At 46.2% G+C, this 14,870-nt stretch overlaps 1 protein-coding gene across 4 annotated transcripts in view; it reads left to right on the forward strand.

The window, feature by feature from the left end:
* The window catches only part of UNK (unk zinc finger), a 938,451-nt gene that overhangs the window by 752,066 nt on the left and 171,515 nt on the right, over positions 1-14,870 (forward strand). For all 4 annotated transcript variants that reach the window (XM_078654545.1, XM_078654546.1, XM_078654547.1 and 1 more), the window contains exon 14: positions 5,811-5,992. In XM_078654545.1, coding sequence (XP_078510671.1) covers positions 5,811-5,992 — 182 coding nt within the window. The remainder of the gene's footprint in view (positions 1-5,810; positions 5,993-14,870) is intronic.

Consider the following 14,870-nt stretch of genomic DNA (forward strand, 5'->3'; position numbering starts at 1 on the left):
AGGCGACCCGAAAAGAGGTAAAAGAAGGTTAGTAACAGTACTGGCCATTTTCTGCCGAATGGAAGGTGAAACTGAAGGACAAACAGATGGGAAAACGGGGTGAGATAAGGCAGGGGTAGAGATAGCAGAAGAGGTATCAGGGGAAATAGAGGGGGCACTAGGCAAAATCGTAGAGGGAGCATTAGGAGATGTAAAAAGTACAGTAGGCAAAATTGTAGAAAACACAGGTGAAACAGAGGTGGTCGGTGGGCCTGAAGGAGGCTGCACCGAAGAAGTAGGAGCCAGCTGAAGAACAGCTGGTGGGTGCTGTGGAGGAGCAGGAGGCGTAGTGAGTGCAACTAAAGGTTGCGGGGGTGCTGTGGCATTTTGCGCATGGGGGGTGGTGAATTTAGTAAATGCGACATTAATGGGTCTTTTTCATGCTCTTTTGCTGCCTCTTTCTGAAGAGACGGCAAAACTGGATAACACTTATCTATTGCCATTTTACGTTGCCTATGCAACTGCTCATTCATCTGCTCTTCTTCATTATCTTTAAACTGCACAGCAGCTTGCATTACTGAAAGTCCCCCTTCTCTCTTATTTTTCTTAGCTAATTTAATTTCTTTTTGTTTGGCTTCTTTACGCCATAAGCGAAAGAGTCAAACATCGCCGGCCGGGCTTTCTTTTTAAAGAGTTTAACTTCGAGGTTGTCTAAGATTTCAGAATCAAAGCTACCATATTGGGGCCATTTTAGAACACCATCTTTCCTGGTGTATTTAATCCATACTTCGTTGTAGGTGATGGGGCCTACCCCATGTTTTACATATAGCTCATAAGTCGGAGTTCCAACTGGAGGAACCGGACATGAGTCCTCCAATTGGGAGTCCCTATTATTACTACCAAGACAAAACAAATTCCCAAGTCTAAGACTAGGCATCTTCGCTCTCTAGTCTAGTTCCAAACTTCAAACGATTATCGATTACGATATTTCTCGTGAATACACGAGTCCTTCGGTTTTGGTGCTTGCAAGTACCAATACAAAACTTTGTATCCCAAAGATACCGAAACTAAGTCCAACTAAGGACTGGGAGACGCTCCACTTATACTTAACTGAAATATCGATGACGTCACCAGAAGACCCGTCTTAGTGTTTCGCTCTACCAAACTTCAAGGGTCCAAATCAGGGCGATAGCCAGGGCAGCAGTCCTTGTAGCCGTCGGGAAGCAGGGAACCTCGCAGCAAAGACCTTCGGACCACGTCGACATGCAGGGGTCGATGAGGTGGTTGGCCGTCCTCCGGAATTTTCACACGAAGCTCCTCACGATCTTCAGGCTGACTGGTACCACTGGAATCGCCCCAAACGTTGGGCGCCAACTGAGGTACTGGGTTTTTAAGAACCGACACAGAACCGGTAACCCAGCGGTGCCAGGGAATCAACACCCAGAGACCTCGGGTTCTTCCTGATCCAGACCACAGAAACTCAGAGTCTTCTAGGTGAAGTCAAAGATTAGTTTATTGGCTGCAACCAAGGTAACAAGTGGCAAACAAAGAAATTGATGGCTGGGTTACAGTTGCGCCGGGTACCAGTGATAATAGTCAAAAGGAACAAATATAAAAGCTCCAAGGATAGGGTTTAGGCCACCAATCTAAACACAACAGGCATGAACCAGTCAATGCCCTAATATACAACACAACATTTATCCTGAGCTAACACAAAATTCACTTTGCAACCAATTGATAGATCACAAGTCGCTGTTTGTTTTCTTCTTTTCTTTCTTTTATTTCATACGTAGATTGTTCACAAAAACCTCCTAGCCGACACGTGTTTCGTCTGATATGGAGTTAATCCACAGACTTCTTCAAGGCTTGAGTAGATCAGTTCGACCTTTAATCTCTTGTTCAACACCCCTGCCACACCGTCATGGGGGTTCAGTTATCCTCTTGGTCTATTTCACGTTAGTTTGGCCCGTAGATAGCATCTAAAATCAGTCTCTCTCCATATTATATAGTTCGGGTATTTTCCTCCTGTGACGATATCTCGTCCTCCATACAAGGGTTTCTGGCGTTCAGAAACCCTTGTATGGAGGACGAGATATCTAACTAACGTGAAATAGACCAAGAGGATAACTGAACTAAAGGTCGAACTGATCTACTCAAGCCTTGAAGAAGTCTGTGGATTAACTCCATATCAGACGAAACACGTGTCGGCTAGGAGGTTTTTGTGAACAATCTACGTATGAAATAAAAGAAAGAAAAGAAGAAAACAAACAGCGACTTGTGATCTATCAATTGGTTGCAAAGTGAATTTTGTGTTAGCTCAGGATAAATGTTGTGTTGCAAGGTAACAAGTGTCCTAGAAGTACAATACGGGTATATTCTCAGGAGACTGCACGCCTTTACAAAGTCAGGCTTCTCTTCTTATACACAATTTTAGGCTTCAGGCAAAACATTCTTGGTTGTAAAGTAAATCGTTAACATATTTCTAGTACAAAGAGAAAGCAGAGTCATGATGACATGTCCATATTTCACTTCGTGCTGCCTACAACAAATCATTTGGCAAGGCCCAACATTTCATCAGATATCACTGGACCCCTAATAAAAACGGGCACCTCCCCACCATAAAGTAAGTGAAGCAAAAGAGTGGAGATAGATGTGAGCGAGATATGGCAGGTGTGCGCGCTGAAATGGTTTTATGGTTTGTTGAGCCTAGATGCTATCTTGCTCGGCCACTGGGAGGGGAACTGACCTAACGAGTTCGGCCTGGGGCAATGGTTCCAACTTGTACAGGTCATGGAAAAGTCGATTAAGGAGCATGTGTCCTTGTGGAGTTGAATTCAACTGGATTAAGGCCTATGTAAAGGGCAACACATAAATGGGAATGAAGGGGTCAGAATGTAAGTGACGATTTCGAGGTAAAATCGTCACTCGAATAGGCTGAAAATACATGTACATGATGTACTCGTCATTCTTGGTCGTTTGATACCAAATTCGTCATGTTTCGACGAAGTTTTAATTCTCGAGTCCAGAACTATTATATGAATCCAGATTTTCAGAACCACAGAATACCAAACATACACTTTATTGATCTATAGAATAACACCAAAAGCCTTGACCCTGGAGCTCCAAATCTGCACAAAGTTGAGTTCAGCTGCATAAAAGTTAGTACAGCTGATAGCTCTGCATTGTAGTGAGCCACTGTCTGCAGTACGATAAGTTTACTAGGGCACTACGTTAGGGCCCTTCCATTTCTATATTTCTACAAATGTATTTCTACATTTTTACGATCTTCTTAGTTTCTCATTGCACAATTGTGTGTCATTTCTGATGTCTATATGTTTCCCTCATGTTCATGGCTCGATTTTGTTCGCAAGAAAGTGTCACTCATAGTCATTGAAATGTCACTCATAATTATACTGAAATTATGAAGATGCCACACATGCCAATCTGAAACCTTGGCAGCTATGAATGTTACCGGGTTAAAAGATCAGAGCCTGTCTGACAGCAGATTTTCAGTGGCTAACACACCATGATCTAAAATGGAATGCAGAAAAGTCTGAGCTACTTATCTTTGATGTCAAGGCCCTTGAGCGTTGACAATCATTTTGGCCAGTTTATTCTGATCCTCCAGGTCACGAGGCTGACCCAATAAATAATTTATGCAAAAAGAACATTAGATGGACTGAATGCAGAACAATGCCATACATTCACCTGAGTACAGAGACCTGGGCCTAAATCCATAGTTTCTTTGCTCACCATGCCATTCCAGTTTGGACCCAGCCATATTCAAATCAGTCTTGACCCTGAGTCCAGCCTGAACTGCCAGGCTAGGTCCTCCCTGGACTGAAGACAAGTATCCTAGGACCGGTTTCAGGCTTTCAGCCCTCATCAGCCAGGATAGCTTGACTCCAGTGGCATGGAGAGCACAGGACCTACGTCTGGGCATACCCATTCCAATCGCGGTGAAAAATGCAAAAAGAACAATTGATGGACAGAATGCAGAAGAAAGTTGTACATACAGCCCAGTAAAGAGATCTGTGCCTAAATCCATTGTTTCTTTGCTCACCATTCCATTCCAGTTTGGACCCAGCCATATGGATATCAGTCTTGACTCTGCGCCCAATGGGAACAGTCCAGCCCGAACTGCCAGGCAAGGTCCTCCCTGGACTGGAGACAAGCATCTTAGGACCGGTTTCGGGCTTTCAGCCCTCATCAGCCAGGATAGCTTGACTCCAGTGGCATGGAGAGCAAGGGACCCACGTCTGGGCATACCCGTCCCACTCTGGATGACAAATTCAAAAACAACAATTGATAGACCGAATGCAGAACAAGGTCATATATTCACCCCAGTACAGAGATCTGGGCCTAAATCCATCGTTTCTTTGCTCATCATGCTTGGCAGTTTGGGCTGGACTGTGCTTGGCAGTTTGGGCTGGACTGTTCCCACAAGGAACAGGGTAAAGACTGATTTGCATATGGCTCGGTCCAAACTGAGGTGATGTGGTGAGCAAAAGAATGATGGATTAAACCCAGATCCTTGTGATAATGGGTGAATGTTTGCATTGTCCAGCATTCCGTCCATCAACTGTTTCTTTTGCATGCATATGTCGCACTAAGTGGGAACGGTATGCCCCGACGTGTGTCCTGTGCTCACTACACCACTGGATTCAAGCTAGCCTGGCTGATGAAGGGTGACGCCCTGAAACCGGTCCTAGGATGCTTGTTTCCGGTCCAGGGAGGACATGGCTTGGCAGTTCATGCTGGACTGTTCCCACAAGGAACAGGTTCAAGACTGATTTGCATATGGCTGGGTACAAACTGGGGTGGTGTGGTGAGCAAACAAATGATGGATTAAACCCAGATCCTTGTGACTGGGGTGAATGTTTGCACTGTCCAGCATTCCGTCCATCAACTGTTTCTTTTGCAATAAAGAATGTAGGCATTACATTTGTTTTGTACCTCAGGTCAATATGGAGATGCAGACTTGTTTTGGACTGCTGCTTGTGCTAAGAACGTTTTTACATTCTCTTTCTTTCTTAGCTAGGAAACAGGCAGTACAGGCCCTAATAACATTGAGGCTTGACTAAAGCAATGCATTGTACCTGGGCCTTCCATACTATCTCACCAATAAATTGCAGGTTGTTCAAGACATTGCATTCTGCACCCTCTTGTGTCTCCGGTTGAGAACATGTGTCTTCACATTTGAGGAAGCTGCACTGGCTCTATATTAAGAAGAGGATTCCTTTCAAGACCCTGGTACTGGTATATAAGACCCTCCATTTGTCTGGCACAGGGTACCTCAGAGCAAGGATTATTCCCTATGCTCTGTCTAGATGCCTTCGCTCAGCCAACACTTTTTTGGTCACAGTCCCTAGGATCCAGTGCTCCAGAACCAGAGGGAGATACTTTGCCTTCTCAGGATCATCAACATGGAACAAACTAACTGTGGAGTTGCTGGTAATTTCAGCCACTGCCAAGTCTCGGAAGTAAGTAAAAACGTGTCTCTTTAATCAGAAATAATGGTTTGGTCTTTTTAGTCCGTCAACTTTGGTGAGGCAGAGCACGAGGACACTAATTGGAGTAACCTAGCGCTATACATGTGCCCTTTACATTACATTACAAACCGATGCATATAGGGTAAGTAATGTATTCCTTTTATCTGTATATCAATATCGGTGGTTCCTTGAATGCCCCTCTTTTCACCATTGTTTTGATTTATTAAGACTTGCAGGCCATTGTCACTGCATCTTGGCCTGTCTTCTCTTACTCTGTTGCACAATACTAAGGAGGCTTTGTTTGCCATCTGTGATATCTTTCTACATCTGTCTTTTCAGGTCTGAATGGAATGAATAGCAACATATGGGAACATTTTGCTTCCGGCAGCTTTTCCCCGAGTACGTCGCCTGCGTTTCTTTCCGGGCCGGGTACTGCTGAGCTTACAAGGCTACGCCAGGAACTAGAGGAGTCCAACAGCACAATCAAACGGTGGGAGGAATCCTGGAAACAGGCCAAACAGGTACAGAACCAACATACTGAAAAGGTATGGTGCAGAAAACCAAAGATATAAGAGCTGGGGAGCCGAAGAAGTGAAGCATAGTTATTTGAGTGTTGGTATGGGACATGCATTGCTCTGGAGGGAAAGAATGCCAGAAAATTAGGTGGCACACTGAAGAAGTTCAGAGTATGGGCACAGGAAGGTGACGGCAGTAACATGGAATAGTACTAAAACAATAGAGTGCTACAATGAAAGAGAATGGAGTGGGACACTGAAGGAGTCTATTAGAATACAACACATTGAAGTACACTGGAGTGTGACCCTGTATGGTAGGGAGGTTGAGGGATATAATAAGAGTATAACGCATGTGGGCTAAGTGAACTGGGGAGGTACAGGACAGGGGCGCTGGAGGGGCATACTGCCAGTAAACCGATATTAACATATTTAAAGTATACAGGATAATGGATTTGTATTGTTAAACTTGCATTTTACTGCTACAGAGCCACATACCTCTCTGTGCTAATCAAACAAAACCACCTAGAGACATGTATCCAGCCCAGAAACATCTCTTCCTGAGCGTGACAGATTGTGTGTAGAATGCCACGCATATTAAAAACACAAGAGCTACTACTCTCCTTGGTCCGCTCCCAAAGGGAGATATGTGTTCCTTCATACATGGCTTGCCAAACCCGTCAGCTGGTTTTTACTGAAATGCTGCAAAAGGATACTCTTGTTAGCTAACCAGATTGTTGTGCTGCGGTCAACTCAGCCGAGCTAGCAGCCACTGGATATTGCATATATACTGGATGTATGGCATATCCATTCAACGATCCTCATGGCTGCGACTCACAATCTAAAAACCTGAGGCACAATTAAAAATCGTTGATTCAGGATTATCTGTTTGTACAATACACTGAGGAGGAAATGTAAAATAAGAAAAGTTAGCCAGAGCTTCTGAAAGCAGTTGGCCTCGAAGAATGGAACAGCAGTACAAACCTAGGTATCACTATTTTATCAGTGTAGGAGTTCACAACCTGCTTTTTAAAAAAAAGTATTCTGTTTACTAGATTCTAGCAGATACAACAACATGTATTACCCAGTATAGGCGAGATAAACATTACTAGTACAATCAGAATGTATATTACCTGCCTGTTGCTGTCATGGCTATTCATATTAAGAACAGTGTGCTTAATAAATATGTCAGATCCACATACATTGTGAAAGTAATGGATACGGGAAAAATGAGGAGTTCTTTTGCCGCAAATTCTGCCTGGAGTTCCTGAAAGGTTATATCTCTTTGAGGTTAACTATGTGGCTGCAGAAGGTAATGCCTTGGGAGTCCCGCTTGACAAATCACTCCAAGGCGGTGATCTGAGATGGGTGGGTGACATGCCTCAGGGGTTTCTTCCATAATTCTTCCCTCCCTTCCCAGGCACCAGAGAGAAGTCCGCCCGAATCTTAAAACCATCAGGGCAGCTGGTGGTGCAGTTCGGGCCAGTTGGCCTTAATGCAGGTAGTGTTGTGGAGATTCCTCTCACAGTAGCAGCAACTCCAGCCTACAAATGGGATCTGTGGGACTGTAAAGCCAACCGTTAAAAAACAGATGATAGGAGGCCTCATAGTATGAGGTCACATCTATCGTTGCCACTATCGTAACTTGACGTTCTACATTTTCCAAAAGCCACCCTATGTGCCCCCACTCACCCGTAAACATGTAAGTAGTCTGTTGAAGGTGGCGAGGAATGAATAGGAAAGGATAGCAGGGCTAATTCTGGAGTAGGTATTGAATTATAGGAAGAGTAACCATCTCAAGCAATGCCACACGCACATCTGTGCTTTTTACTCACAGGTGATAGAAACCAGAATAGGTAACAGTTTAGCCTGCCCGACTTGCCCATCTCACCGTCTTTCCCATGTATCCTAGCGGGAATAGTTCCATCTTGCTTCAGTTGACCTACAAGCCAGAGTCATTGCCAAATAAGTTAGGATGCCCATTATGATAGGGCCAGACACCACAGGTTTATCCACATAAAACAGCAGGTCATCTGCGTAGAGGGAAACCCTATGTTCATATGTGTCCCACCACTTAAATCTTGTCTTATAGTCGTCCAGTCTCAGCAGATGTGGTAAGGTTCGACTGTGAAGGCGAACAGCAGAGGCAACAGCGGGCACCTCAGGCACGTAGCTGTCGGTAGTTGGAAGGACGTGGACGCTGCCCTGTCTGATACAGGCTGATGGTGTATTATACAGGATTTTGATGTAGGAGTGATATCTGTGTCCAAACCATAGGTACTCCAAAAGAGAAAAGAGGTAGGCTATCAAAGGTGTTCTCAGAGTGTGTTAACAATAAAACCAGTGGGCCTTGCAAGTGGCCATCGATCAATATTGCATTATGGAGGCAACTCATATTATGTTATGTTATAGTGAATTTATCTCACGCACAAATACTCATGAGTGTCCTGGCACACAGTATTGGGATATCTTTCATAGATTCACATGCCTGAATCATTCCCCGTCGTCGTAGTGGGAGTCCCACGGTACAAATAACATAGCAGTAAGTAGTAAAAAAAACATAGGCCTAATAGATGCAATCACGCATTGCATATCCTATTAGTCTTCTTTTGTTAAAAGGACCAAACTGAAAAACACAACCAATCAGACACCAGCACCATGTAGAACCTTCCCAAGAGAGGCTGAGTTCCTCAGATTTTCACCGCACTTCGTTGTGTAAGGGAGTCTCCCTGAGCCTGGCTCAGTTCTACAGAAAATTCAGATAAGTGTTCATCTTTTACTTGATCAAGATTACGTTGGATTCTAAAGGATTATTCAGGCCTTGCCAGCCCTGTGGGAAGAAGAATGTTCACATTGATGATGCCCACAAAGACTGTATTTATTGCCTTTATCCAAAGCTTGAAGCAAGGCACTAAGATATGCCGCACTTTCCTTTCTAAAACATTGAGGGATAGAGAAGGTCAGCTTTTGTTGTGGCTAAAAAAGACGAATGACGCCTCTTCAGATGCAGAAAGTGATACGTCCTCCAGGTCTCACAAGAGGCAGAGGTCACCTGAGGGACAAATTGAAGAAAAGAAGAAGCAGCCTAAGGTCTCTCACATGGCAAAAGAATCCCTTAATCAGGAGAAAAAAGATAGTCTCCTCCGGGATTTCATCCCCTCAGCCTGCAGGTACTTCGAAGGTGAAAACGGCTAAGAAAATCTCCTCAACAGGTTCAATGGCCTTGCCTGCTACTACTTCTACTACCACAACTACGACTGTGTCATCTTCCAGACCTTCGACAGCGATAACTTCGTCGACGGCAAGTCTCAAGGGTTCTATTCCATCCACATTGCAGTTATCATCGACGACACCTCCGTCATCGAACGCTTCCATATCGAGAGCCAGTCGACGAGCAAGCATTCGTCATTGAAAAAGCCATCGTCGACGATACCACTAGCTTTATTTTAATTCCTCATAACACATTACGTCTACCCTCTAGTTCTGGCCCCACACCTGCACTTCACCCATACGGCTGTTGGAAAAAGATCTCCGCCAAAGAGCCCCTCTATGAGGTGTTGCCCGTTGGGTATTGCACCGCCGACCCAACGAGGAGCAGGCCCAAATGATGAAGCATGACACCTGAAAGGGTGTGTGAGGGCATTAAATCCAACAAAATGGATTCCCAGGGCTACCGCCTGGTTACCCTGCCATAAATCATCTGCATCTCAGACTGTAGCATTCCTTTCTTCGTCTCCCCCAGGAACAACACGATACTTTTTGTTTAAGATTTAATAGTTGGGCACGTCGTGTTTGGACCTTCTCCCCCCTCGAGCAGTAATAGCCCACTACTCCTCTTTTTGACTTCAAGTGACTGTGGTACCAACACCATCGCCACTACCTCACCGCCCTTCAGATTCACCTCCTGAAGACATAGGAGGTTTCCATAACATTATTATAGGGCTGCTAATAGATTCCACCTACGAACTGTCGTGCATCAGGAAGATTGTTTCTTATATGACTTTAAGGAGCAAACCAGAAAAAGTGTGAGGTCAATACCTATCATCGATCACATTTGGCAGGAAGGGGTGAAGGAGATGAAAACGCCAGCATCTGTGATCCCTGTGCTGCAGAGACTAGATAAAAAGTATATAGACCCTGAGGACTCGCCTGCTTGTCTAACGGGTCACCCCAAGGCAGATTCTGTAATCTCTCAGGTGGCTCAAAGACGCTTGAAAAATCCATTCTCTACTATTACCTCCCCACCAAGATGGTAGGCGTCTTGACAACATCGGAAAGAAATTTTCATCAATGGCATCAATTTCTGTAAGGGCGGCAAACGCTCCAGCAATCCTGAGCAGATACGATTGTCAGCTTTAGTCCATTGTAGGGAATATGAAATCCTTCCTCCCAGAAGCAAACAAGGATGAGTTTACCAAACTCATCACTGTAGGAAGGTAGATCCCTGACTATGGTTGCCCCCAACTTTTTGCCTGGTGTTTTGCTGGTTTTCTGACTTAGTTGACCTGGGGCCCTGCTATTCAGGACCCCAGGCCTACTGCTCTCTCTGTAAAATGGATTCCATGTACCCTAGGTACATATCTAACTGGATACTGAGTCACCTTATCAGTCCCTGTACAGTGTACCTTAGGTACCCAGGGCATAGGTGTACCCAGGGCCTACCAGGGGCTGCAGCATGTATTATGCCACCCCTGGCTGGCCATCCAAATCTGACACAACTGGCTGCACGACAGCTGGGGCAAGGTAGTGTAATCACCCTTTGCTTTAGATATAGTATACCTATATCTAACCCTAAAATGGACACATGTATTCCTATCAGTCACTCCTATGGCAGGCCTTATCAATCCTGAAGGCAGAGTGCTTGGAATAATGTGAGATGGTGCTCTGGCATGAGCTGAGCCCGTTTGCAGCTTGCGGAACCAAGTCCTAATAGCTGTTCCATGATAACGCATACCATATACTCTTAAGTGCATTATAATCCTCGCGGTTATATGCCAACTCTGGTATCGCTTTATCAAAACATGTCGAGTAAGGTGTCATACGAATTGGAATACTAACCCCTCGCCAATTCTGGCGACGGGGTTAGCATTCCACCCTTCTAGAGGGACACGACATGTATGTAGCTGTAACCCCGGTTAAAGTTAACTCAAGCCTCAGCTCCACAAAATGGATGCTGCCACCGAGACACAAGTCTGCCCTCCTGCTGCTGGGAGTCCTTCCAGCAACGGAGGCCTGGACAAAGGGTTTCCTGTCAGGGGCGGTGCCAGCACCATCCCAGACAGGATTTTGTGTATCCCAGGTAGGCAGGGCTTTAGAGGAAGGTGACTGCAAGTGGCACCCCGGTGCTCACTGTGCATAGGCCGGCTTGAACCAGTTCCAGGGGCACTCCAGCCCCTGATCTGGGGAAAAGCCCGCCAAAGGAGAGGGGTGTAACCACCCCCCTCCTAGTCCCACCCATAGGGCAGGACTTAGTCGCGTGCCAGACCCCTTTTTCAGGATAAAGGTGGGAGCAGGCCCCCTTCCAAAGCAGATCATCTTTGAATCCTGAAACTACTTTCCACGAAAGGAACTCAAGACTTTTTCCTAAGATTTCTCCCTTGTGACTAAGGAGTAGCCACCCTGCAGCAGCAGGCACCAACCAAGCATCGCGGTCTGCTGTAGTCTCTCCTCCGGATCAAGACTGCCCAGCTCGACGAGAACCGGCTTCCCTGGCACCTCTGACCTCTACCTGCATCATCAGCCCAGCTGAGATTCGTGGGTGTGACGAGACCTCGAGGGACCGGCCATCTTCAGGACTGCACGACGCTTGTCCAGCACGAGCACCGAGTGCCCCTCGACTGAGTGCTTTGGGGTAAGAGAAGCCCCGACCCTGAGCAGCTCCAGCACCGAAGTTCAGCCCCCTTGCATCCACGAGATCTGCGTGGGGCCCTTCTGCTCTTTGCTGCTCACCGCGTTGTCCAGGTCACTTGCCCGTTGGCTAGTGACCCTCCAGACGACGTCCTACGTTTGTTTCACCGCTGGTCTAGCTCCTCTGGACTGGCCCTTGTCTCCTCTTGAAGGGGAACTTCCTAGGACCCTCCTGGTCCACCCAAGACGCCATTTTGTGTCGCCGCGTGGGCTTGCCTTAGCCAAGGCTTGTTGCCTCCTTCACCGGATCCAGCATCGCCAGCAGCAGACATCCGACGTGGGACAGCTCGCAGACCTCCAGCCTGGTCGACATCAGCGCCCCGGTCCGTGCAGCAGCAGAATCCAGTGTCACCTCTTCACCTGGCTGAGTGACCTCGTCCGGTGCCATCCTGGTGCCCACCTAATCACTGGCTAGTGATTCAGAACTTGGTCCCCTCTGCTTACAGGTACTCTTCTTCAACTGATCCAGTCCTTGGATGAGCCCGGAACATCTTCACTGGTCGCCTGCCAGCAACTTTTACTTCAGGCTCCTGGTTCATCAACGAAGAAATCCGACGACACTTGAACCCTATGCAGCCGCAGCCCCTGGGCTAGGTAAACCGAGTACCCCGGTGCTCCAGCGTAGACCAACTCTCTAAGTGTCTAGATCCACTTTCGTTTTTGACCTACCTAGTCGGGTTCGCCAGAGAACACTAACTTTTGCATTTACTAGGATCCATAGACTTTGTCCCGCATTACGCGTGAGAGTTCCCACTCTGCACACGACGTCCCTAGGCCTCCTGCTTCTTATCTAAGGGTTCAGCATTGTAGGCCTAGCGTTTCTAAAGTCCATGAGAGTAGTACTTACCTGCTAGTAATTTCGCATTCCACTTGTATAGTATATGGTTTTTCGTGCCCCTCGGGCATTTGTGTAAATTGTGCGACTTTAAGTATTTCTTTAAGAGTTTTGTTGTGTGCTTAGCTCCCTGTCTCATAAAGAGCCAGGGTAGTCTTGTTATAAATAAATATACTTTATTTTTCATAACAACTTGTGTGGTGTCCTTTCACTTGGTGTTCAAGGGGTAAATGTGATGGTAAAACAGCTGGCTTAACACGCCCTCTAGAGTTTAGCCTTAAGACTGCACGTGTCCATGCTACTAGGATAGCTGGTCTATCAGGTTGACTTACAACCAAACATCAATGAGGGTTGTTTGGACTGATACAAAGTGTTCACTAGAATAGTGAACATTATATATCAGGCCAACTTCTCACAATCACAAAAGGAGAAAGAGCAGCGTCAGAGCTGATTGACATTGCTATGGACATTGCCACTACCAGTTTTAGGCAATTAGCGGGTGCTGCTGTACTTCGACGTCAAGGGTGGCCTAAAGCAACAAGTTTCTGCCCGGAAGTACAATCTAAAATCTTAAATATGGCCTATGACGGTGATAGCCTCTTTGGTAGTCGCATTGATTGACTACAATCAAGAAAGATACAGACACAGCTAGGGCCCTAGGTACCCTTCAGTACCGCAAGGTTCCCTTTCGGGGAGCTCGTAGCAGGGTTTTCTCAAACTACAGAGATAATTACCAGCATTCCTAGATCTATCAGTCTTACCAACCGCAATTTCGACAGGGATATCATCAGGAATACAACCGACAGCCAACTACAGCTGGTTTCTCTGGTCAAGGCTCAAGACGAAAATCAACATCCCAAGGCTGCGACTCCGGTCGCAATCAATGTGTTCAGTTGGGTACCAGTGAATACTCCTCTCCCCTTAAAAGGTGCGAAGCTCTCCAGGTGTTTTCACCAGTGGCGCGACATCACCTGAGTCAACTGGGTCCTAGATCTCGTATCTCACAGCCACACCTTGGAGTTTATTCAGATACCACCAAATACTCTCTCCCCCCCCCTTCTCCTCCCCCTCAGGGGATCGCACGCCACTCATCTGCACCTGCTCAAGAACAAAGCGGTGATCATGCATCAAAAAGGAGCAATAGAGAAGGTCCCTTTTTCGCAGCGGAGGAAGGGTTTCTACTCTCGTTTTTTCCTCATTCGCAAGAAATCAGGAGAGTGGAGGCCTATCCTCGACCTCTGGAAGTTAAACACATTTTTGAAGTCTCAATCATTCCGGATGGTCGTTCTCGCAGGCATCTTGTGTCGCCTCAACAGTGGCGATTTCAGGACTTCACTGGACCTCGAAGACGCGTACTTCCATATCCCCAAAGCACAGAAAGCTCTTAAGGCTCACAGTGGCTGGTACCCACTACCAATTCTGAGTCCTTTTGGCCTCAAATCAGCTCCACAAACTTTTTATGAAATTCATGGCTCCAGTGGCAGCTGCATTAAGAAGCAGAGGTCATCAGGTATGTCCATACCTAGACGATTGGCTTTTGAAAGCGCCAATAGTTCGTCTAGTGGAAGCAGCAACGAGAGATTGCATTTCTCTGTTCCAGCGATTAGGCCTATCATAAAACCATCAAAAATCCTCACTAATTCCAAGCCAGAGAATGTTTTTTCTGGGAGCAATGTTGGACACCATTCAGAAGGCGGCCTTCCTTTCCCAGGAAAGACAACACCGTTTGCAGATGATAGCACAAAGGCTATCCAGAAAAAAGTGTGTTTCTGTAAGGGTATTCAGGTCTCTGCTGGGAATGATTTCTTCAGCAATAGATCTGGTGCCAATGACTCGATTGCACAAGACCTCTTCAGGAGTAATAGCAATCCCAGTGGATACAGACCAAAGGCTCTTTCGACGATGTAGTAGAGATCACTCCGCAAATGAAAGAATCTTTCCTCTGGTGGTCTCAGCGATCAAATATATCCAAGGGGCTTTCATTTCCCCCACTTATTCCAGACTACGTGGTGACAACAGTTGCTTCTATGGAAGGCTGGGGAGGACACTTACAAGACCTACAAGTTCAAGGGAAGTGATTACCCAGCTCAACGCAAAATGCATATAGTCAGGTTGGAGTTGAAGGCCATATCCCTCTCACTCCAA

The sequence above is a fragment of the Lissotriton helveticus genome, chromosome 7, assembly GCF_964261635.1.
Source record: "Lissotriton helveticus chromosome 7, aLisHel1.1, whole genome shotgun sequence".
Classification (NCBI taxonomy): domain Eukaryota; kingdom Metazoa; phylum Chordata; class Amphibia; order Caudata; family Salamandridae; genus Lissotriton; species Lissotriton helveticus.